At 41.5% G+C, this 26,203-nt stretch overlaps 1 protein-coding gene across 4 annotated transcripts in view; it reads right to left on the minus strand.

The window, feature by feature from the left end:
* LOC139761695 (uncharacterized) overlaps positions 1-26,203 on the minus strand; it is a 72,383-nt gene that overhangs the window by 29,665 nt on the left and 16,515 nt on the right. For all 4 annotated transcript variants that reach the window (XM_071686044.1, XM_071686048.1, XM_071686046.1 and 1 more), the window contains one exon: positions 8-145. In XM_071686044.1, coding sequence (XP_071542145.1) covers positions 8-145 — 138 coding nt within the window. The remainder of the gene's footprint in view (positions 1-7; positions 146-26,203) is intronic.

Below are 26,203 nucleotides of genomic sequence, written 5' to 3' on the forward strand. Positions count from 1 at the left end.
TACTTACTCTGCTTCACTTGTGCAGTTGTAGAGGATGCCTTTTCTTCAACACCGATGAATGAGAATTTTGTTTCAAAAATTTCTTTCGCAAGTTGTGTACATCCAGGTGTTACAGTTGCACTTACAAGAATCTTCTGAACTTTTTCTGGAAAGAAAAATGAAGATGAAATGTTACATGAAATTTTCACAAGACAAAGGAAAAAAATCATCTTTGAGCTTGTGAAAAGCATGTCATTAAGCTTGATCAAGACAAAGGAAAAAAAAATCACCTTTGAGCTTACGAAAAGCATGTCATTAAGCTTGATCAAGAAGGAATCTAGTCACTTTAGGTCAAAGAACATATGCTTACATTATAATGGCACAGTCACACATAATGCATACAAAATGTAATGTAATACTATCGTGTTCAGAAAACAGTGTGAAAATTCAACTTACAAACACCATCAAGCTCTTGCCAAGCCATCCCCATAACTCCATCATCTATGATGGCAAGAATCCCCCACCCCTCTTCACTGCTACATCAACAATCAGTCTCATCATCCAAAGATCAACAGAAAGTTAACTTAAGTCCACATGGGAAGGTGGATTAGGTGATGGATGAGAAGTGCAGAGTCGTCTAGCTCAAAAACATGCTTTTCACAAGTTCAAAGCTGATTTCTTGTTCCAATTCCATATTGCCTTCTCCATGTAGTCTTACCTAATATCCTTGCCATTTACAAATAATTGATTTTTCATTCATGGATTATACAAAAGTAACATTCCCCCAATACGAAGAGTTATCTGAGTTTTACTGGTATAATAAATAAGAATATATGGTGTGGGGGGCAAGTTGTTAGAAGCAGTGAAAAGTTTTTATCGAAGATGTAAGGCATGTGTACGTGTAGGAAGAGAGGAAAGTGATTGCTTCTCAGTGAATGTTGGTTTGTGGCAGGGGTGTGTGATGTCTCCATGGTTGTTTAATTTGTTAATGGATGGGGTTGTTAGGGAGGTGAATGCAGAAGTTTTGGAAAGAGGGGCAAGTATGCAGTCTGTTGTGGATGAGAGAGCTTGGAAAGTGAGTCAGTTGTTGTTCGCTGATGATACACCACTGGTGGCTGATTCATGTGAGAAACTGCAGAAGCTGGTGACTGAGTTTGGTAAAGTGTGTGAAAGAAGAAAGCTGAGAGTAAATGTGAATAAGAGCAAGGTTATTAGGTACAGTAGGGTTGAGGGACAAATCAATTGGGAGGTAAGTTTGAATGGACAAAAACTGGAGGAAGAGAAGTGTTTTAGATATCTGGGAGTAGATTTGGCAGCGGATGGAACCATGGAAGCGGAAGTGAATCATAGGGTGGGGGAGGGGGCAAAAGTTCTGGGAGCGTTGAAGAATGTGTGGAAGTCGAGAGCATTATCTCGGAAAGCAAAAATGGCTATGTTTGAAGGAATAGTGGTTCCAACAATATGGTTGCGAGGCGTGGGATATAAATAGAGTTGTGCGGAGGAGGGTGGATGTGCTTGAAATGAGATGTTTGAGGACAATATGTGTTGTGAAGTGGTTTGATTGAGTAAGTAATAATAAGGTAAGAGAGATGTGTGGTAAAAAAAAGCATGTGGTTGAGAAAGCAGAGGAGGGAGTTCTGAAATGGTTTGGTCACATGGAGAGAATGAGTGAGGAAAGATTGACAAAGAGGATATATGTGTCAGAGGTGGAGGGAACGAGGAGAAGTGGGAGACCAAACTGGAGGTGGAAGAATGGAGTGAAAAAGATTTTGAGCGATCGGGGCCTGAACATGCAAGGAATAGAGTGAATTGGAACAACGTGGTATACTGAGGTCGACGTGCTGTCAATGGATTGAACCAGGGCGTGTGAAGCATCTGGGGTAAACCATGGAAAGTTCTGTGGGGCCTGGATGTGGAAAGGGAGCTGTGGTTTCAGTGCATTATACATGACAGCTAGAGACTGAGTGTGAACGAATGTGGCCTTTGTTGTCTGTTCCTAGTGCTACCTCACGCACATGCGGGGGAGGGGGTTGTTATTTCATGTGTGGCAGGGTGGCGATGGGAATGAATAAAGGCAGACAGTATGAATTATGTAAATGTGTATATATGAACATGTCTGTGTGTGTATATATACGTATACATTGAGATGTATAGGTATGTATATTTGCGTGTGTGGACATGTATGTATATACATGGGTATGTGGGTGGGTTGGGCCATTCTTTCGTCTGTTTCCTTGCTCTACCTCGCTAACGCGGGAGACAGCGACAAAGCAAAATACATAAACATAAATATATAAGATTCAAAGAGCATATCAACACTCATGTACAGATGACCCATATAAGTTTCAACCAAAAACTTGTGCCAGTATACACTTGATGCCATATGCATCAAAAGTATGTAATAATTCACAAGGTAATTCAATTTTGGGTCTTCAGACACGTTTCTTGGTTTAAAAAGTGAGCTAAACATTCCTGCACATTACCAGCCCATATCATGCAAAAACAAATATTCTACGTTACCAAAAAGTGTGGAAATGAAAACATTTAGAAAGATTTATAACACCAATCAATGCACTCATTTCATAATTGTGATGCTAGCATTTGATTTACTGTTTAATGTATCAAATATTATAGAGTAATAATCTAAACATTTTTAAGACAAAAATAAGAATTTTTTAAAGAAGGCATATGATAGAGTTGATAGAGATGCTCTGTGGAAGGTATTAAGAATATATGGTGTGGGAGGAAAGTTGTTAGAAGCAGTGAAAAGTTTTTATCGAGGATGTAAGGCATGTGTACGTGTAGGAAGAGAGGAAAGTGATTGGTTCTCAGTGTATGTAGGTTTGTGGCAGGGGTGTGTGATGTCTCCATGGTTGTTTAATTTGTTTATGGATGGGGTTGTTAGGGAGGTAAATGCAAGAGTTTTGGAAAGAGGGGCAAGTATGAAGTCTGTTGGGGATGAGAGAGCTTGGGAAGTGAGTCAGTTGTTGTTCGCTGATGATACAGCGCTGGTGGCTGATTCATGTGAGAAACTGCAGAAGCTGGTGACTGAGTTTGGTAAAGTGTGTGGAAGAAGAAAGTTAAGGGTAAATGTGAATAAGAGCAAGGTTATTAGGTACAGTAGGGTTGAGGGTCAAGTCAATTGGGAGGTGAGTTTGAATGGAGAAAAACTGGAGGAAGTGAAGTGTTTTAGATATCTGGGAGTGGATCTGGCAGCGGATGGAACCATGGAAGCGGAAGTGGATCATAGGGTGGGGGAGGGGGCAAAAATTCTGGGGGCCTTGAAGAATGTGTGGAAGTCGAGAACATTATCTCGGAAAGCAAAAATGGGTATGTTTGAAGGAATAGTGGTTCCAACAATGTTGTATGGTTGCGAGGCGTGGGCTATGGATAGAGTTGTGCGCAGGAGGATGGATGTGCTGGAAATGAGATGTTTGAGGACAATGTGTGGTGTGAGGTGGTTTGATCGAGTGAGTAACGTAATGGTAAGAGAGATGTGTGGAAATAAAAAGAGCGTGGTTGAGAGAGCAGAAGAGGGTGTTTTGAAGTGGTTTGGGCACATGGAGAGAATGAGTGAGGAAAGATTGACCAAGAGGATATATGTGTCGGAGGTGGAGGGAACGAGGAGAAGAGGGAGACCAAATTGGAGGTGGAAAGATGGAGTGAAAAAGATTTTGTGTGATCGGGGCCTGAACATGCAGGAGGGTGAAAGGAGGGCATGGAATAGAGTGAATTGGAGCGATGTGGTATACCGGGGTTGACGTGCTGTCAGTGGATTGAATCAAGGCATGTGAAGCGTCTGGGGTAAACCATGGAAAGCTGTGTAGGTATGTATATTTGCGTGTGTGGACGTATGTATATACATGTGTATGGGGGGGGGGGGCCATTTCTTTCGTCTGTTTCCTTGCGCTACCTTGCAAACGCGGGAGACAGCGACAAAGTATAATAAAAAAAAAAAAATAATAATTTTTTCTTTCATACTATTCGCCATTTCCCGCATTAGTAAGGTAGCGTTAAGAACAGAGGACTGGGCCTTTGAGGGAATATCCTCACCTGGCCCCCTTCTCTGTTCATTCTTTTGAAAGAAAAAAAAAAAAAAAAAAAAAAAAAAAAAAAAAGAGAGGGGAGGATTTCCAGCCCCCTGCTCCCTTCCCTTTTAATCGCCTTCTACGACACGCAGGGAATACGTGGGAAGTATTCTTTCTCCCCTATCTGTAATAATTTTTAGTATGTGATAGAGTGTAAGAAAGTAAACTCTGGATTGATATGGGTAAAACTGAAAGTGGATGGAGAGAGATCGGTGATTATTGGTGAATATGCACCTGGGCATGAGAAGAAAGATCACGAGAGGCTAGTATTTTGGGAGTACCTGAGTGAGTGTGTTAGAAGTTTTGATGGACGAGACCGGGTTATAGTGATGGGTGATTTGAATGCAAAGATGAGTAATGTGGCAGTTGAGGAAATAATTGGTGCACATGGAGTGTTCAGTGTTGTAAATGGAAATGGTGAAGAGCTTGTAGATTTGTGCACTGAAAAAGGACTGGTGATTGGGAATACCTGGTTTAAAAAGAGACATACATAAGTATACGTATGTAAGTAGGAGAGATGGCCAGAGAGCGTTATTGGATTACATCTTAATTGATAGGCATGTGAAAGAGACTTTTGGATGTTAATGTGCTGAGAGGTGCAACTGGAGGGATGTCTGATCATCATCTTGTGGAGGCGAAGGTGAAGATTTGTATAGGTTTTCAAAAGAGAGAATGTTGGGGTGAAGAGAGTGGTGAGAGTAAGTGAGCTTGGGAAGGAGACTTGTGTATGGAAGTACCAGGAGAGACTGAGTACAGAATGGAAAAAGGTGAGAACAAAGGACGTAAGGGGAGTGGGAGAGAAATGGGATGTATTTAAGGAAGCAATGATAGCTTGCGCAAAAGATGCTTGTGGCATGAGAATGTGGGAGGTGAGCAGATTAGAAAGGGTAGCGAGTGGTGGGATGAAGAAGTAAGATTATTAGTGAAAGAGAAGAGAGAGGCAGCATTTGGACAATTTTTGCAGGGAAAAAATGCAAATGACTGGGAGATGTATAAAAGAGGCAAGAGGCAAGAAAGAGGGCAAATGAGAGTTGGGGTGAGAGAGTATCATTAAATTTTATGGACAATAAAAAGATGATGGTGAATGAGAATACCTGGTTAAAAAGAGAGATATACATAAGTTCTTTCTTTCTTTTAAACTATTCGCCATTTCCCGCATTAGCGAGGTAGCGTTAAGAACAGAGGACTGGGAGTTTTTTGGAATATCCTCACCTGGCCCCCCTCTGCTCCTTCTTTTGGAAAATTAAAAAAAAAATGAGAGGGGAGGATTTCCAGCCCCCCGCTCCCTCCCCTTTTAGTCGCCTTCTACGACAGGCAGGGAATACATGGGAAGTATTCTTAATCCCCTATCCCAGGGATAATATACATAAGTATATAAGTATAAGTATATAAGTATAAGGGGGTGACTGTATTATTGACTGGTTGGTAAGGTTATTTAATGTATGTATGACCCATGATGAGGTGCCTGAGGATTGGCGGAATGCGTGCATAGTGCCATTGTACAAAGGCAAAGGGGATAAGAGTGAGTGCTCAAATTACAGAGGTATAAGTTTGTTGAGTATTCCTGGTAAATTATATGGGAGGGTATTGATTGAGAGGGTGAAGGCATGTACAGAGCATCAGATTGGGGAAGAGCAGTGTGGTTTCAGAAGTGGTAGAGGATGTGTGGATCAGGTGTTTGCTTTGAAGAATGTATGTGAGAAATACTTAGAAAAGCAAATGGATTTGTATGTAGCATTTATGGATCTGGAGAAGGCATATGATAGAGTTGATAGAGATGCTCTGTGGAAGGTATTAAGAATATATGGTGTGGAAGGCAAGTTGTTAGAAGCAGTGAAAAGTTTTTATCGAGGATGTAAGGCATGTGTACGTGTAGGAAGAGAGGAAAGTGACTGGTTCTCAGTGAATGTGGGTTTGCGGCAGGGGTGTGTGATGTCTCCATGGTTGTTTAATTTGTTTATGGATGGGGTTGTTAGGGAGGTAAATGCAAGAGTTTTGGAAAGAGGGGCAAGTATGAAGTCTGTTGGGGATGAGAGAGCTTGGGAAGTGAGTCAGTTGTTGTTCGCTGACGATACAGCGCTGGTGGCTGATTCATGTGAGAAACTGCAGAAGCTGGTGACTGAGTTTGGTAAAGTGTGTGAAAGAAGAAAGTTAAGAGTAAATGTGAATAAGAGCAAGGTTATTAGGTATAGTAGGGTTGAGGGTCAAGTCAATTGGGAGGTAAGTTTGAATGGAGAAAAACTGAAGGAAGTAAAGTGTTTTAGATATCTGGGAGTGGATCTGGCAGCAGATGGAACCATGGAAGCGGAAGTGGATCATAGGGTGGGGGAGGGGGCGAAAATCCTGGGAGCCTTGAAGAATGTGTGGAAGTCGAGAACATTATCTCGGAAAGCAAAAATGGGTATGTTTGAAGGAATAGTGGTTCCAACAATGTTGTATGGTTGCGAGGCGTGGGCTATGGATAGAATTGTTCGCAGGAGGATGGATGTGCTGGAAATGAGATGTTTGAGGACAATGTGTGGTGTGAGGTGGTTTGATCGAGTAAGTAACGTAAGGGTAAGAGAGATGTGTGGAAATAAAAAGAGCGTGGTTGAGAGAGCAGAAGAGGGTGTTTTGAAATGGTTTGGGCACATGGAGAGAATGAGTGAGGAAAGATTGACCAAGAGGATATATGTGTCGGAGGTGGAGGGAACGAGGAGAAGTGGGAGACAAAATTGGAGGTAGAAAGATGGAGTGAAAAAAATTTTGTGTGATCGGGGCCTGAACATGCAGGAGGGTGAAAGGAGGGCAAGGAATAGAGTGAATTGGATCGATGTGGTATACCGGGGTTGACGTGCTGTCAGTGGATTGAATCAGGGCATGTGAAGCGTCTGGGGGTAAACCATGGAAAGCTGTGTAGGTATGTATATTTGCGTGTGTGGATGTATGTATATACATGTGTATCTGGGTGGGTTGGGCCATTTCTTTCGTCTGTTTCCTTGCGCTACCTCACAAACGCGGGAGACAGCGGAAAAAAAAAAAAAAATCTGTATGTAAGTAGGAGATGTGGCCAGAAAACGTTATTGGATTACATCTTAATTGATAGGCGCACGAAAGATACTTTTGGATGTTAATGTGCTGCGAGGTGCAACTGGAGGGATGTCTGATCATTATCTTGTGGAGGAGAAGGTGAAGATTTCTAGAGGTTTTCAGAAAAGAAGAGAGAATGTTGGGGTAAAGAGAGTGGTGAGAGTAAGTGAGCTTGGGAAGGAGACATGTGTGAGAAAGTACCAGGAGAGACTGAGTACAGAATGGAAAAAGTTGAGAACAAAGGACGTAAGGGGAGTGGGGGAGGAATGGGATGTACTTAGGGAAGCAGTGATGGCTTGTGCAAAAGATGCTTGTGGTGTGAGAAGTGTGGGAGGTGGGCAGACTAGAAAGGGTAGTGAGTGGTGGGAAGAAGAAGTAAGATTATTAGTGAAAGAGAAGAGAGAGACATTTGGACAATTTTTGCAGGGAAATAATGCAAATGACTGGGAGATGTATAAAAGAAAGAGGCAGGAGGTCAAGAGAAAGGTGCAAGAGGCAATAAAGAGGGCAAATGATAGTTGGGGTGAGAAAGTATCATTAAATTTTAGGGAGAACAAAAAGATGTTTTGGAATGAGGTAAATAAAGTGCGTAAGACAAGGGAACAAATGGGAACATCAGTGAAGGGGGTAAACGGGGAGGTGATAACAAGTAGTGGTGATGTGAGGAGATGGCGTGAATATTTTGAAGGTTTGTTGAATGTGTTTGATGATAGGGTGGCAGATATAGAGTGTTTTGGTCAAGATGGTGTGCAAAGTGAGAGGGTTAGGGAGAATGATTTGGTAAACAGAGAAGAGGTAGTAAAAGCTTTGCGGAAGATGAAAGCTACAAGGCAGCAGGTTTGGATGATACTGCAGTGGAATTTATTAATAAAAATGGGGTGACTGTATTGTTGACTGGTTGGTAAGGTTATTTAATGTATGTATGACTCATGGTGGGGTGCCTGAGGACTGGCGGAATGCTTGCATAGTGCCACTGTACAATGGCAAAGGAGATAAGAGTGAGACCTCAAATTACAGAGGTATAAGTTTGTTGAGTATTCCTGGTAAATTATATGGGAGGGTATTGTTTGAGAGTGTGAAGGCATGTACAGAGCATCAGATTGGGGAAGAGCAGTGTGGTTGCAGAGGTGGTAGAGGATGTGTGGATCAGGTGTTTGCTGTAAAGAATGTATGTGAGAAATACTTAGAAAAGCAAATGGATTGGTATGTAGCATTTATGGATCTGGAGAAGGCATATGATAGAGTTGATAGAGATGCTCTGTGGAAAGAATTAAGAATATATGGTGTGGGAGGTAAGTTGTTAGAAGCAGTGAAAAGTTTTTACTGAGGATGTAAGGCATGTGTCAGTGTAGGAAGAGAGGAAAGTGACTGGTTCTCAGTGAATGGTGGTTTACAGCAGGGGTGCGTGATGTCTCCATTGTTGTTTAATTTGTTTAAGGATGGGGTTGTTAGGGAGGTGAATGGAAGAGTTTTGGAAAGAGGGGCAAGTATGCAGTCTGTTGTGGATGAGGGAGCTTAGTTAGGGAGTCAGTTGTTTGCTGATGATACAGCACTGGTGGCTGATTCGGGTGAGAAACTGCAGAAGCTGGTGAGTGAGTTTGGTAAGTGTATGAAAGAAAAAAGCTGAGAGTAAATGTGAATAAGAGCAAGGTTATTAGGTGCAGTAGGGTTGAGGGACAAGTCAACTGGGAGGTAAGTTTGAATAGACAAAAACTGGAGGAAGTGAAGTGTTTTAGATATCTGGGAGTGGATTTGGCAGCGGATGGAACCATGGAAGCGGAAGTGAATCATAGGGTGGGGGAGGGGGCGAAAGTTCTGGGAGTGTTGGAAATTGTGTGGAAGTCAAGAACGTTACCTTGGAAAGCAAAATTGGGTATGTTTCAAGGAATAGTGGTTCCAACAGTTATATGGTTGTGAGGCGTGGGCTATAGATAGAGTTGTTTGGAAGAGGGTGGATGTGCTGGAAATGAGATGTTTGAAGACAATATGTGGTGTGAGGTGGTTTGATCGAGTAAGTAATGAAAGGGTAAGAGAGATGAGTGGTAATAAAAAGTGTGGTTGAGAGACCAGAAGAGGGTGTTTTGAAATGGTTTGGTCACATGGAGAGAATGAGTGAGGAAAGATTGACAAAGAAGATATATGTGTCAGAAGTGGAGGGAACGAGAAGTGGGAGACCAAATTGGAGGTGGAAAGATGGAGTGAAAAAGATTTTTAGTGATCGGGGCCTGAACATGCAGGAGGGTGAAAGGCGTGCAAGGAATAGAGTGAACTGGAACGATGTGGTATACCGGGGTCAACATGGTGTCAATGGATTGAACCAGGGCATGTGAAGTGTCTGGGGTAAACCATGGAAAGTTTTGTGGGGCCTGGATGTGGAAAGGGAACTGTGGTTTCAGTGCATTATACACGATAGCTAGAGAATGAGTGTGAACGAATGTGGCCTTTGTTGTCTTTTCCTAGCACTACCTCGAGCACATGAGGGGGAGGGAGTTTGCATTCCATGTGTGGTGGGGAGGCGACAGGAATGAATAAGGACAAACGGTATGAATTATGCACATGTGTATATATGTATATGTCTGTGTGTGTATATATATGTACATGTTGAGATGTACAGGTATGTATATGTGCGTGTATGGACGCGTATGTATATACATGTGTATGTGGGTGGGTTGGGCCATTCTTTCATCTGTTTCCTTGCGCTACCTAGCTAACACGGGAGACAACGACGAAAGAATGGCCCAACCCACCCACATACATATTTATATACATACACATCCACACATACATACCTATACATTTCAACATATATATATATATATTTTTTTTTTTTTTTTTTTTTTTTTTTTATACTTTGTCGCTGTCTCCCGCGTTTGCGAGGTAGCGCAAGGAAACAGACGAAAGAAATGGCCCACCCCCCCCCCACATACACATGTACATACACACGTCCACACACGCAAATATACATACCTACACAGCTTTCCATGGTTTACCCCAGACGCTTCACATGCCTTGATTCAATCCACTGACAGCACGTCAACCCCTGTATACCACATGACTCCAATTCACTCTATTCCTTGCCCTCCTTTCACCCTCCTGCATGTTCAGGCCCCGATCACACAAAATCTATATATATATATATATATATATATATATATATATATATATATATATTTTTTTTGCTTTGTCGGTCTCCCGCGTTTGCGAGGTAGCGCAAGGAAACAGACGAAAGAAATGGCCCAACCCACTCCCATACACATGTATATACATACGTCCACACACGCAAATATACATACCTACACAGCTTTCCATGGTTTACCCAGACGCTTCTCATGCCCTGATTCAATCCACTGACAGCACGTCAACCCCGGTATACCACATCGATCCAATTCACTCTATTCCTTGCCCTCCTTTCACCCTCCTGCATGTTCAGGCCCCGATCACACAAAATCTTTTTCACTCCATCTTTCCACCTCCAATTTGGTCTCCCACTTCTCCTCGTTCCCTCCACCTCTGACACATATAACCTCTTGGTCAATCTTTCCTCACTCATTCTCTCCATGTGCCCAAACCATTTCAAAACACCCTCTTCTGCTCTCTCAACTACGCTCTTTTTATTTCCACACATCTCTCTTACCCTTACGTTACTTACTCGATCAAACCACCTCACACCACACATTGTCCTCAAACACCTCATTTCCAGCACATCCATCCTCCTGCGCACAACTCTATCCATAGCCCACGCCTCACAACCATACAACATTGTTGGAACCACTATTCTTTCAAACATGCATATTTTTGCTTTCCGAGATAATGATCTCGACTTCCACACATTCTTCAAGGCTCCCAGGATTTTTGCCCCCTCCCCCACCCTATGATCCACTTCCGCTTCCATGGTTGCATCCGCTGCCAGATCCATTCCCAGATATCTAAAACACTTTACTTCCTCCAGTTTTTCTCCATTCAAACTTACCTCCCAATTGACTTGACCCTCAACCCTACTGTACCTAATTACCTTGCTCTTATTCACATTTACTCTTAACCTTCTTCTTTCACACACTTTACCAAACTCAGTCACCTGCTTCTGCAGTTTCTCACATGAATCAGCCACCAGCGCTGTATCATCAGCGAACAACAACTGACTCACTTCCCAAGCTCTCTCATCCCCAACAGACTTCATACTTGCCCCTCTTTCCAAAACTCTTGCATTCATCTCCCTACCAACCCCATCCATAAACAAATTAAACAACCATGGAGACATCACACACCCCTGCCTACATTCACTGAGAACCAATCACTTTCCTCTCTTCCTACACGTACACATGCCTTACATCCTCGATAAAAACTTGTCACTGCTTCTAACAACTTGCCTCCCACACCATATATTCTTAATACCTTCCACAGAGCATCTCTATCAACTCTATCATATGCCTACTCCATATCCATAAATGCTACATACAAATCCATTTGCTTTTCTAAGTATTTCCCACATACATTCTTCAAAGCAAACACCTGATCCACACATCCTCTACCACTTCTGAAACCATATATATATATATATATATATATATATATATATTTTTTTTTTTTTTTTTTTTTTTTTATACTTTGTCGCTGTCTCCCGCGTTTGCGAGGTAGCGCAAGGAAACAGACGAAAGAAATGGCCCAACCCCCCCCATACACATGTACATACACACGTCCACACACGCAAATATACATACCTACACAGCTTTCCATGGTTTACCCCGGACGCTTCACATGCCCTGATTCAATCCACTGACAGCACGTCAACCCCTGTATACCACATCGCTCCAATTCACTCTATTCCTTGCCCTCCTTTCACCCTCCTGCATGTTCAGGCCCCGATCACACAAAATCCTTTTCACTCCATCTTTCCACCTCCAATTTGGTCTCCCTCTTCTCCTCGTTCCCTCCACCTCCGACACATATATCCTCTTGGTCAATCTTTCCTCACTCATTCTCTCCATGTGCCCAAACCATTTCAAAACACCCTCTTCTGCTCTCTCAACCACGCTCTTTTTATTTCCACACATCTCTCTTACCCTTACGTTACTTACTCGATCAAACCACCTCACACCACACATTGTCCTCAAACATCTCATTTCCAGCACATCCATCCTCCTGCGCACAACTCTATCCATAGCCCACGCCTCGCAACCATACAACATTGTTGGAACCACTATTCCTTCAAACATACCCATTTTTGCTTTCCGGGATAATGTTCTCGACTTCCACACATTTTTCAAGGCTCCCAAAAATTTTCGCCCCCTCCCCCACCCTATGATCCACTTCCGCTTCCATGGTTCCATACACTGACAGATCCACTCCCAGATATCTAAAACACTTCACTTCCTCCAGTTTTTCTCCATTCAAACTCACCTCCCAATTGACTTGACCCTCAACCCTACTGTACCTAATAACCTTGCTCTTATTCACATTTACTCTTAACTTTCTTCTTCCACACACTTTACCAAACTCCGTCACCAGCTTCTTCAGTTTCTCACATGAATCCGCCACCAGCGCTGTATCATCAGCGAACAACAACTGACTCACTTCCCAAGCTCTCTCATCCCCAACAGACTTCATACTTGCCCCTCTTTCCAAGACTCTTGCATTTACCTCCCTAACAACCCCATCCATAAACAAATTAAACAACCATGGAGACATCACACACCCCTGCCTACATTCACTGAGAACCAATCACTTTCCTCTCTTCCTACACGTACACATGCCTTACATCCTCGATAAAAACTTGTCACTGCTTCTAACAACTTGCCTCCCACACCATATATTCTTAATACCTTCCACAGAGCATCTCTATCAACTCTATCATATGCCTTCTCCAGATCCATAAATGCTACATACAAATCCATTTGCTTTTCTAAGTATTTCTCGCATACATTCTTCAAAGCAAACACCTGATCCACACATCCTCTACCACTTCTGAAACCACACTGCTCTTCCCCAATCTGATGCTCTGTACATGCCTTCACCCTCTCAATCAATACTCTCCCATATAGTTTACCAGGAATACTCAACAAACTTATACCTCTGTAATTTGAGCACTCACTCTTATCCCCTTTGCCTTTGTACAATGGCACTATGCACGCATTCCGCCAATCCTCAGGCACCTCACCATGAGTCATACATACATTAAATAACCTTACCAACCAGTCAACAATACAGTCACCCCCTTTTTTAATAAATTCCACTGCAATACCATCCAAACCTGCTGCCTTGCCGGCTTTCATCTTCCGCAAAGCTTTTACTACCTCCTCTCTGTTTACCAAATCATTTTCCCTAACCCTCTCACTTTGCACACCACCTCGACCCAAACACCCTATATCTGCCACTCTGTCATCAGACACATTCAACAAACCTTCAAAATACTCATTCCATCTCCTTCTCACATCACCACTACTTGTTATCACCTCCCCATTTACGCCCTTCACACATAGACATATGCATATATACATATGTACATAATTCATTCTTGCTGCCTTTATTTATTCCCATCACCACCCTGTCACACATGAAATGACACTCCCCTCCCACCCGCACGCGCGTGAGGTAGCGCTAAAAAAAGACAACAAAGGCCACATTCGTTCACACTCAGTCTCTAGCTGTCGTGTATATATATACACAACAATTCAAATTATATGAAGTTATGGCTTCAGTGAATACACATGTAAATAATCATGTCTATGATCATTTCATGAAATTACAAAAACAATCTTCAATGATACCTTGAGGAAGAGCAGAATATATCGTGCGAAGTTGCTGAGTGTGTGATCCATTGTCTAACAAACGATCAGCTTCATCTAAAATAAGAATCCTTAAGCTGCTTACTAAGAGATGCGTCTTGTTACATCCCGTCAAAGCATCAGTCAGTCTACCTGGGGTTCCTACAACTAATACATTACCTGTTCAACAGAAAATTTATGATTAATGTCAATTAGTGAAAGAAACAGAAATGATTTCATAAACTAAATCAAGGCCTGTGAAGCATAATGAAAGACAAAAAACACTTAAAGTCTGGCTCATTCCTAAAGCTTTGAGATGAAAATGAAAGGAAGAGGTATGTATCTGAAAGTCTATAAGGACTTTTGAAGGAAACAAAATATTTGAAATATGATATTTAGTAAAATTCAACAGTAACAAGAGATTACTTCACTAGATGTGGTTTTAGAAGAGTTGGTTAAAAAAGCACAAAAAAATTGAGCACGATACAGACACTTCTCAATTTATGCATAATTGATTTATGCCATTTTCAGATTATGCATAGCCCAATTACACCTTTTTTAATCAATGTGGGCTTAAGTCTGAAATAACACAATCATCACTGGGCTGGAAGAGTGGTGGTGTAGTGCTGCCAGTGCCAAGCAAGAAGTATATGTATTATTAGGTATGGATACAGTCTATAGCCTTAGAGTACTAAAGTACTTTGTGCTGCAGTATACTGTATATTGCATATTTTGTCCCTAGCAACATATCCCCAAAGCATCTTTTAAGTTCTTCTGCTCAAACATTTTGAGAGGTGTGAATACACAGCTGATAATAAGCAAGCCCTTGAACTTTGTCAATCTACTTTTCAGACTATTCATGATAGTGCAGAAAAGATCAAGAAGAGTGCCAAGAGTGGAATATCAATCAGTGCATCTAAGACCTCATATTCCAAAAGTTTGATTATGGAGAGAATGGAACAAATGTTGAGCACATGAATCAAACACAAAACTCATGAAAATGTTCCCATTTGCATGCTTGTGATACAAGTAAAGGCCTAGAGTTTACATGAAGACTTGCCAGCAGAAGAAGGAGCAGCAAAGACATTTCAAGTAAATCCGGTTGGTTTGCTAACTCTAGAAAGTGCTACAACTGCAACAAAATCAAGATAGTTGGTGAGGCTATTTCTGCTGATGTCATTGCAAATGAAAATTTCCAGAAACCCTCACAACCATTTTTGAGGAAGGTGATGATTCTCCTAAGCAGATTTTTGATGTGGATGAGGCCTGATTACTGAGGGGAAATGCCTCATAAATGTGCAATGCCAATAAAGAGAAGACTGCATCGGGATTCAAAGTTATTTTCTGTTTTTCGTAATAAAATTCCACAAGCTCTTCACCACTTGCATTTAAAACACTGAACACCCCATGTACACCAATTATACCCTCAAATGCCATATTACTCACCTTTGGATTCAAATCATCGATCACTATAGCCCGGTCTCATGCATCAAAGCTGCTAACACACTCACTCAGCTGCTCCCAAAACACTTGCCTCTCATGATCTTTCTTCTCATGACCAGGTGCATAGGCACCAATAACCACCCATCTCTCACGATCCACTTTCAGTTTTACCCATATCAATCTAGAGTTTACTCTCTTACACTATATCACATACTCCCACAACTCCTGCTTCAGGAGTAATGCTACTCTCTCCTTTGCTCTTATCCTCTCACCAACCCCTGACTTTACTCCCAAGACATTCCCAAACCACTCTTCCCCTTTACCCTTGAGCTTCGTTTCACTTAGAGTCAAAACATCCTGGTTCCTATCCTCAAACATATTACCAATCTCTCCTTTTTTTTTTTCATCTTGGTTACATCCACACACATTTAAACACTCCAATCTGGATTTGTGTGCTGAAAAAGGACTGGTGATTGGGAATACCTGGTTTAAAAAGAGAGATATACATAAGTATATGTATGTGAGTAGGAGATATGGCCAGAGGGCATTACTGGATTATGTTAACTGATTGGAAGGGAGTTCATGATTGATGCAGGTAACAAGTAAAGTAAACAATGAGGGGTGGGTGATTGATGATCCTTATGCACCTGGCAATGAGAAAAGTGAAAAAAAGGGGATACTTTTTGGAAAAAGCCTTGTGAATGCATTGGCAATATTGATGCAAGGGATTGGATCCTTCAGGTAGGTATTTCAATAAAAGAGTAAACAATGTGGTAGTTGAGGGTAAAACTAGGGGGCACACCCAAAGTAAACAAAAGTGGGGAACAGCTTATCAAGTTGCGCGTTGCAAAAGGGATTAAAGACTGGAAATGGTTGAAATTAAAAGGTACAAGCATAAGTTTACATGGGTTGGGATAAGGTCACTGGGCATTACTGGATTATGTGCTAATTGACAGGCATGCACAGAAGAGGTAGTTGGATGTGAATATGTGGAGAGAGGCAGCAGGTGGGATGCATGATCGTTTCTTGGTGAGGGACAGTGTAAAAGTTTGTAGTGGTTTCATGAAAAGAGGAAATGACATGTGTGGGAAAGAAGTGGTGAAAGTACAGTACCATAATCTTAGCCCAATCAATATTCCACACATCATGAATGTCCATGGAGATTCGCTGTTACTACTCTTGGCAACATATGATGTTTTCTTTTCTTTTACAACATTCATGCATCAGGCCAAAATTCAATTTGCAGTGAAGGGGTTGATACAACAAAAGTACTCACAAGTCATATTATGGAAAACCTATAAATAAAAACTAACACCAATCTAGCCTTTAAATTAAAGGCAAAATTGAAGACATAGACATACCCAGCTGATTCACATAGCACCAAGACAAACAAGTGATAGAATGGAGATGGCACGATGTGTTCTATCACCTCACCATCTCTGTACCATAATCTTAGCCCAATCAATATTCCACACATCATGAATGTCCATGGAGATTCGCTGTTACTACTCTTGGCAACATATGATGTTTTCTTTTCTTTTACAACATTCATGCATCAGGCCAAAATTCAATTTGCAGTGAAGGGGTTGATACAACAAAAGTACTCACAAGTCATATTATGGAAAACCTATAAATAAAAACTAACACCAATCTAGCCTTTAAATTAAAGGCAAAATTGAAGACATAGACATACCCAGCTGATTCACATAGCACCAAGACAAACAAGTGATAGAATGGAGATGGCACGATGTGTTCTATCACCTCACCATCTCTGTCATGCAACATCATAAGCCTATTCAAGTGATATCATAGTCATTAGGCTCCTGTAAACGAGCATCTGCCGGCCTCATATGCTTTATGACTGATGAAGGGGAGGGATCAAACCTTCATAGCCACACCTCATCTTGTAGTGGTAAGAACGGGATGTAACCTCAAGTTAGCTTGTGGTCTTTCAGATGCTCGCAGACTGTCCATGTGAGAATTTTAGATTATGTGATCATAATTTTGGGTCTCTACTGCTTACTGAAAATGATGGATGGGTGTTTACTATGTACTCCACTTTTGTTAATAGCAGCTTAGTGGCAATGACACTAAGAACAATGTGTAACGTATGATTACAGGTCTTTCACTTCCTCCAAAACTCGTAAATACTTTCTACTGTCTTTTCTTTTACTGTTTCATAATTCTATACTTAAATCAAAGCCTTGCAATGATGCAGACTTTTGTCAGTGTCTGGAGCCTAAAGAAAGAAAAAAAAGGAATCTAGTCAACTTACAATGAAATAAGTCATTCAAATACTGCTATTACCCTCTTTCAAGTCTTCATCTTTCAATTTGTGCCTCAGTAAGTGTCTGGGATGAAAATCCATGTGCTTCTGCAAGTGGCTGAAGGACAGTGCTATCTGCTGTGCCAGTTCTCTTGTTGGAGAGATTATGAGAGCTCCAACACCTGTTATGGAAATCATCAACAGTTTTAGAAGTGAATAAAACATGTACACCAAGAAACAATTGAGCATCTTATCACTGTAATACATCTTCCTAGATTATTTTTTTATTATACTTTGTTGCTGTCTCCCGCGTTTGCGATGGTAGCGCAAGGTAACAGACGAAAGAAATGGCCCAACCCCCCCCTATACACATGTAAATACATACATCCACACACGCAAATTACATACCTACACAGCTTTCCATGGTTTACCCAGACGCTTCACATGCCTTGATTCAATCCATGACAGCACGTCAACCCGGTATACCACATCGCTCCAATTCACTCTATCCTTGCCCTCCTTTCACCCTCCTGCATGTTCAGGCCCCGATCACACAAAATCTTTTTCACTCCATCTTTCACCTCCAATTTGGTCTCCCTCTTCTCCTCGTTCCCTCCACCTCCGACACATATATCCTCTTGGTCATCTTTCCTCACTCATTCTCTCCATGTGCCCAAACCACTTCAAAACACCCTCTTCTGCTCTCTAAACCACCCCTTTTTTATTTCCACACATCTCTCTTACCCTTACGTTACTCACTCGATCAAACCACCTCACACCACACATTGTCCTCAAACATCTCATTTCCAGCACATCCATCCTCCTGCGCACAACTCTATCCATAGCCCACGCCTCGCAACCATACAACATTGTTGGAACCACTATTCCTTCAAACATACCCATTTTTGCTTTCCGAGATATTGTTCTCGACTTCCACACATTCTTCAAGGCCCCCAGAATTTTCGCCCCTCCCCCACCTATGATCCACTTCCGCTTCCATGGTTCCATCCGCTGCCAGATCCACTCCCAGATATCTAAAAACACTTCACTTCCTCCAGTTTTTCTCCATTCAAACTCACCTCCAATTGACTTGACCCTCAACCCTACTGTACCTAATAACCTTGCTCTTATTCACATTTACTCTTAACTTTCTTCTTCCACACACTTTACCAAACTCAGTCACCAGCTTCTGCAGTTTCTCACATGAATCAGCCACCAGCGCTGTATCATCAGCGAACAACAACTGACTCACTTCCCAAGCTCTCTCATCCCCAACAGACTTCATACTTGCCCCTCTTTCCAAAACTCTTGCATTTACCTCCCTAACAACCCATCCATAAACAAATTAAACAACCATGGAGACATCACACACCCTGCGCAAACCTACATTCACTGAGAACCAATCACTTTCCTCTCTTCCTACACGTACACATGCCTTACATCCTCGATAAAAACTTTTCACTGCTTCTAACAACTTTCCTCCCACACCATATATTCTTAATACCTTCCACAGAGCATCTCTATCAACTCTATCATATGCCTTCCAGTATCCATAATGCTACATACAAATCCATTTGCTTTTCTAGTATTTCTCACATACATTCTTCAAAGCAAACACCTGATCCACGCATCCTCTACCACTTCTGAAACCACACTGCTCTTCCCAATCTGATGCTCTGTACTGCCTTCACCCTCTCAATCAATACCCTCCATATAATTTACCAGGAATACTCAACAAACTTATACCTCTGTAATTTGAGCACTCACTCTTATCCCCTTGCCTTTGTACAATGGCACTATGCACGCATTCGCCAATCCTCAGGCACCTCACCCTGAGTCATACATACATCAAATAACCTTACCAACCAGTCAACAATACAGTCACCCCCTTTTTTAATAAATTCCACTGCAATACCATCCAAACCTGCTGCCTTGCAGCTTTCATCTTCTGCAAAGCTTTCACTACCCCTTCTCTGTTTACCAAATCATTTTCCCTAACCCTCTCACTTTGCACACCACCTCGACCAAAACACCCTATATCTGCCACTCTATCATCAACACATTCAACAAACCTTCAAAATACTCACTCCATCTCCTTCTCACATCACCACTACTTGTTATCACCTCCCCATTTGCGCCCCTTTACTGAAGTTCCCATTTGCTCCCTTGTCTTACGCACTTTATTTACCTCCTTCCAGAACATCTTTTTATTCTCCCTAAAATTTAATGATACTCTCTCACCCAACTCTCATTTGCCCTTTTTTTTCACCTCTTGCACCTTTCTCTTGACCTCCTGTCTCTTTCTTTTATACATCTCCCACTCAATTGCATTTTTTCCCTGCAAAAATCGTCCAAATGCCTCTCTCTTCTCTTTCACTAATACTCTTACTTCTTCATCCCACCACTCACTACCCTTTCTAATTTAACCCACCTCCCACTCTTCTCATGCCACAAGCATCTTTTGCGGAATCCATCACTGATTCCCTAAATACATCCCATTCCTCCCCACTCCCCTTACTTCCATTGTTCTCACCTTTTTCCATTCTGTTACTCAGTCTCTCCTGGTACTTCCTCACACAGGTCTCCTTCCCAACGCTCACTTACTCTCACCACCCTCTTTCACCCAACATTCACTCTTTCCCTTCTGAAAACCCATACAATCTTCACTTAGCCTCCACAAGATAATGATCAGACATCCCTCCAGTTGCACCTCTCAGCACATTACATCCAAAAGTCTCTTTCCACGCCTGTCAATTAACACGTAATCCATAACGCTCTCTGGCCATCTCTCCTACTTACATAAGTTTACTTATGTATATTTCGCTTTTTAAACCAGGTATTCCATCATCAGTCTTTTTCAGCACATAAATCTACAAGCTCTTCACCATTCCATTTACAACACTGAACACCCCATGTATACCAATTATTCCCTCAACTGCCACATTACTCACCTTTGCATTCAAATCACCATCACTATAACCCGGTCTGTGCATCAAAACCACTAACACACTCATTCAGCTGCTCCCAAAACACTTGCCTTCATGATCTTTCTTCTCATGCCCAGGTGCATATGCACCAATATTCACCCACCTCTCTCCATTCAACTTTCAGTTTTACCCATATTAATCGAGAATTTACTTTCTTACATTGTATCACATACTCCCACAACTGTTTCAGGAGTATTTGCTACTCCTTCCCTTGCTCTTGTCCTCTCACTAAACCCCTGACTTTACTCCCCAGACATTCCCAAACCACTCTTCCCTTTACCCTTGAGCTTCGTTTCACTCAGAGCCAAAACATCCAGGTTCCTTTCCTCTAACATACTACCTATCTCTCCTTTTTCACATCTTGTTACATCCACACACATTTAGGCACCCCACTCTGAGCCTTCGAGGAGGATGAGCACTCCCCGCATGACTCCTTTCTTCTGTTTCCATTTAGAAGTTAATACAAGGAGGGGAGGATTTCTGGCCCCCCGCTCCCGTCCCCTCTAGTCGCTTTCTACGACACGCGAGGATACGTGGGAAGTATTTCTTTCACCCTATCCCAGGGATAATATATACATATTATACACATATACACATACACACACATACACATACATACGCACATATACACACACACACCACATACATATATATACATATGAAAAATGTAAGAAAACAATTTAGAAAACTGAAACTTCTAGCTTGAAATGAATGAAAAAATGAATGTCACATAATGGTTCAACCTCTGGCTATGGAAAAAGGAAATGTATATTTATTTACACAAACGTCAATAGCAGTTCTCATCATTTAACCACTGTATCAATAAGCTTCAATGTCTAAGCTACATTTTTCTCCAATTTCACTATTTTCTTGTCAAAACACATGTATGAAAAAACTATCACTCCAGTAACACAACTATAAACATTTACTTCCCCTTTAAAAAAAAATGCAAAATGTGCACTTATGTGCTAGAGTTTTACTCACCATGTGATTTCTTGATCCCATAGCTTTTAATCTTCTATGGTAGGAATAAGGAAAGCTAAGGTTCTTCCCAGATCTGTTCGAGCATGAATGAAAGTACTGGATTTGAAATAACGTGGAAGTGTGTGAAGCTGGATTGTAGTGAGCCGCTGGACCCTAGAGCGATTAATGCTGCTACTGTTGCCGGCGGGAGCACAGGCCCTTTTCCTGCAGCCACTCGAATGTGCGATTTGTAAGGTACTTAAGCCAGCCATTCCTGTAATCAATTATGAAAGCACACAAGGAAAAAATCCAATAATTTTTTGCCAATGCACAAAATCACTAAAACATACACAGCACATGAAAATAAACATGCATTATTTACCTTCACCAAGTGACTGTGAATCACGTAAATTATTTTTGTGCTAGTTTAGGCATGGTAAGAGAGATGGGTGGTTTATGGGGAATAGGATGTTGTTTTTTATAAGGGCAGAGGGTATGCTGTGGTCTGCTGCCATTGTAATGACGGATCACTGCCTCAATTCAAAGTAATCAAGCAAGACAATGAATATTCCTAATGAATTTTTATGAACAGAATATAAAATACAAAATAATAAGAATGGCATGAAAAATTTACAAAGATCAATAAAACTGTATGGTTATAAGCTTTCCAAAATCTAAAAATGTACAAGTACTAAATCTACAGTAATTACTTCACTTTGTGATACTTCGGAACTTGTTATGATGTATGTGGAAAGCTGCAAAAGTGTGAACACCAATGTACCATTTTCTTTGTCTGAAATGAATATAAACAAACCTGAATATAGTTTTCAGTACAGAAAACCTTATATGGAAACCAAATGAATTTCTTTGAAAGTCTGAAAAGTTCATCCAGGCTTTTGAAGTTGTTCAAATTTTTATTTTACTGAATATTTCATGGAACATTTCGAATGATCCTAGAAATTTATGCCATCTTTGCAAGTGCTGTTAAATGGCGATAAGCAGGATTTGATGAGGGGTGAGGTATCACAATTCTTTCCACACCACTGTTTAAAAAACACTATCCTCTCACAGTCTGCCCCATGCAGGTGATGAATTCATGTCATCGGGAGGAAATCAACCCCCGATAAGGACTGTACGTAGTGCATACCTCCCCCTCAATACCCTATTAAATAAGCATAAAGGGGGAGAATGTGCCCCTTGTGCCGCAGTATGAAATTTGTGACTCTGAATGTTCAGGATGTGTAATATATTTTCAGGAGCCATTGATACAAAGAGTTTTCCCCCTACCCCGCATTCCAAGAGAAGGATATTCCCCATGCCCCAAACTTGCCTCCTTACAATTTTTTTTTTTTCAGTGGGAGGGTGGGAAAAGGGAAATTCTAACAAGAGCAAAGGGCTTTGATATATCTTTTCTTGACACATACTGCTAAAATCAAACAAAAAAAAAAAAAAAAAAAAAAGAGAGGGGAGGATTTTCCAGCCCCTGCTCCCTTCCCTTTTAATCGCCTTCTACGACACGCAGGGAATACGTGGGAAGTATTCTTTCTCCCTATCTGTATTAATTTTTAGTATGTGTTTAGAGTGTAAGAAGTAAACTCTGGATTGATATGGGTAAAACTGAAAGTGGATGGAGAGAGATGGGTTTGATTATTGGTGAATATGCACCTGGGCATGAGAAGAAAGATCACGAGAGGCTAGTATTTTGGGAGTACCTGAGTGAGTGTGTTAGAAGTTTTGATGGACGAGACCGGGTTATAGTGATGGGTGATTTGAATGCAAAGATGAGTAATGTGGCAGTTGAGGAAATAATTGGTGCACATGGAGTGTTCAGTGTTGTAAATGGAAATGGTGAAGAGCTTGTTGATTTGTGCACTGAAAAGGACTGGTGATTGGGAATACTGTTTAAAAAGAGACATACAAATTTATACGTATGTAAGTAGGAGAGATGGCCAGAGAGCGTTATTGGATTACATCTTAATTGATAGGCATGTGAAAGAGACTTTTGGATGTTAATGTGCTGAGAGGTGCAACTGGAGGGATGTCTGATCATCATCTTGTGGAGGCGAAGGTGAAGATTTGTATAGGTTTTCAAAAGAGAGAATGTTGGGGTGAAGAGAGTGTGAGAGTAAGTGAGCTTGGGAAGGAGACTTGTGTATGGAAGTACCAGGAGAGACTGAGTACAGAAGGGAAAAAAGGTGAGAACAAAGGACGTAAGGGGAGTGGGAGAGAAATGGGATGTTTTTAAGGAAGCAATGATAGCTTGCGCAAAAGATGCTTGTGGCATGAGAATGTGGGAGGTGAGCAGATTAGAAAGGGTAGCGAGTGGTGGGATGAAGAAGTAAGATTAATTAGTGAAAGAGAAGAGAGAGGCAGCATTTGGACAATTTTGCAGGGAAAAATGCAAATGACTGGGAGATGTATAAAAGAGGAAGAGGCAAGAAAGAGGGCAAATGAGATTTGGGGGTGAGGAGTATCATTAAATTTTATGGACAATAAAAAGATGATGGTGAATGAGATACCTGGTTAAAAAGGAGAGATATACATAAGTTCTTTCTTTCTTTTAAAACTATTCGCCATTTCCCGCATTAGCGAGTAGCTTTTAAGAACAGAGGACTGGGAGTTATTTTGGAATATCCTCACCTGGCCCCCTCTGCCCCTTTCTTTGGAAAATTAAAAAATAAATGAGAGGGGAGGATTTCCAGCCCCCCGTCCTCCCTTTTAGTCGCCTTCTACGACAGGCAGGAATACATGGGAAAGTATTCTTAATCCCCTATCCCAGGGATAATATACATAATTTATATAAGTATAAGTATATAAGTATAAGGGGGTGACGTATTATTGACTGGTTGGTAAGGTTATTTTAATGTATGTATGACCCATGATGAGGTGCCTGAGATGGCGGAATGCGTGCATAGTGCCATTGTACAAAGGCAAAGGGGATAAGAGTGAGTGCTCAAATTACAGAGGTATAAGTTTGTTGAGTATTCTGGTAAATTATATGGGAGGGTATTGTTTGAGAGGGTGAAGCATGTACAGAGCATCAGATTGGGGAAGAGCAGTGTGGTTTCAGAAGTGGTAGAGGATGTGTGGATCAGGTGTTTGCTTTGAAGAATGTATGTGAGAAATACTTAGAAAAGCAAATGGATTTGTATGTAGCATTTATGGATCTGGAGAAGGCATATGATAGAGTTGATAGAGATGCTCTGTGGAAGGTATTAAGAATATATGGTGTGGAAGGCAAGTTGTTAGAAGCAGTGAAAAGTTTTTATCGAGGATGTAAGGCATGTGTACGTGTAGGAAGAGAGGAAAGTGACTGGTTCTCAGTGAATGTGGGTTTGCGGCAGGGGTGTGTGATGTCTCCATGGTTGTTTAATTTGTTTATGGATGGGGTTGTTAGGGAGGTAAATGCAAGAGTTTTGGAAAGAGGGGCAAGTATGAAGTCTGTTGGGGATGAGAGAGCTTGGGAAGTGAGTCAGTTGTTGTTCGCTGACGATACAGCGCTGGTGGCTGATTCATGTGAGAAACTGCAGAAGCTGGTGACTGAGTTTGGTAAAGTGTGTGAAAGAAGAAAGTTAAGAGTAAATGTGAATAAGAGCAAGGTTATTAGGTATAGTAGGGTTGAGGGTCAAGTCAATTGGGAGGTAAGTTTGAATGGAGAAAAACTGAAGGAAGTAAAGTGTTTTAGATATCTGGGAGTGGATCTGGCAGCAGATGGAACCATGGAAGCGGAAGTGGATCATAGGGTGGGGGAGGGGGCGAAAATCCTGGGAGCCTTGAAGAATGTGTGGAAGTCGAGAACATTATCTCGGAAAGCAAAAATGGGTATGTTTGAAGGAATAGTGGTTCCAACAATGTTGTATGGTTGCGAGGCGTGGGCTATGGATAGAATTGTTCGCAGGAGGATGGATGTGCTGGAAATGAGATGTTTGAGGACAATGTGTGGTGTGAGGTGGTTTGATCGAGTAAGTAACGTAAGGGTAAGAGAGATGTGTGGAAATAAAAAGAGCGTGGTTGAGAGAGCAGAAGAGGGTGTTTTGAAATGGTTTGGGCACATGGAGAGAATGAGTGAGGAAAGATTGACCAAGAGGATATATGTGTCGGAGGTGGAGGGAACGAGGAGAAGTGGGAGACAAAATTGGAGGAGAAAGATGGAGTGAAAAAAATTTTGTGTGATCGGGGCCTGAACATGCAGGAGGGTGAAAGGAGGGCAAGGAATAGAGTGAATTGGATCGATGTGGTATACCGGGGTTGACGTGCTGTCAGTGGATTGAATCAGGGCATGTGAAGCGTCTGGGGGTAAACCATGGAAAGCTGTGTAGGTATGTATATTTGCGTGTGTGGATGTATGTATATACATGTGTATCTGGGTGGGTTGGGCCATTTCTTTCGTCTGTTTCCTTGCGCTACCTCACAAACGCGGGAGACAGCGGAAAAAAAAAAAAAAATCTGTATGTAAGTAGGAGATGTGGCCAGAAAACGTTATTGGATTACATCTTAATTGATAGGCGCACGAAAGATACTTTTGGATGTTAATGTGCTGCGAGGTGCAACTGGAGGGATGTCTGATCATTATCTTGTGGAGGAGAAGGTGAAGATTTCTAGAGGTTTTCAGAAAAGAAGAGAGAATGTTGGGGTAAAGAGAGTGGT

The sequence above is a fragment of the Panulirus ornatus genome, chromosome 41, assembly GCF_036320965.1.
Source record: "Panulirus ornatus isolate Po-2019 chromosome 41, ASM3632096v1, whole genome shotgun sequence".
Classification (NCBI taxonomy): Eukaryota; Metazoa; Arthropoda; class Malacostraca; order Decapoda; family Palinuridae; genus Panulirus; species Panulirus ornatus.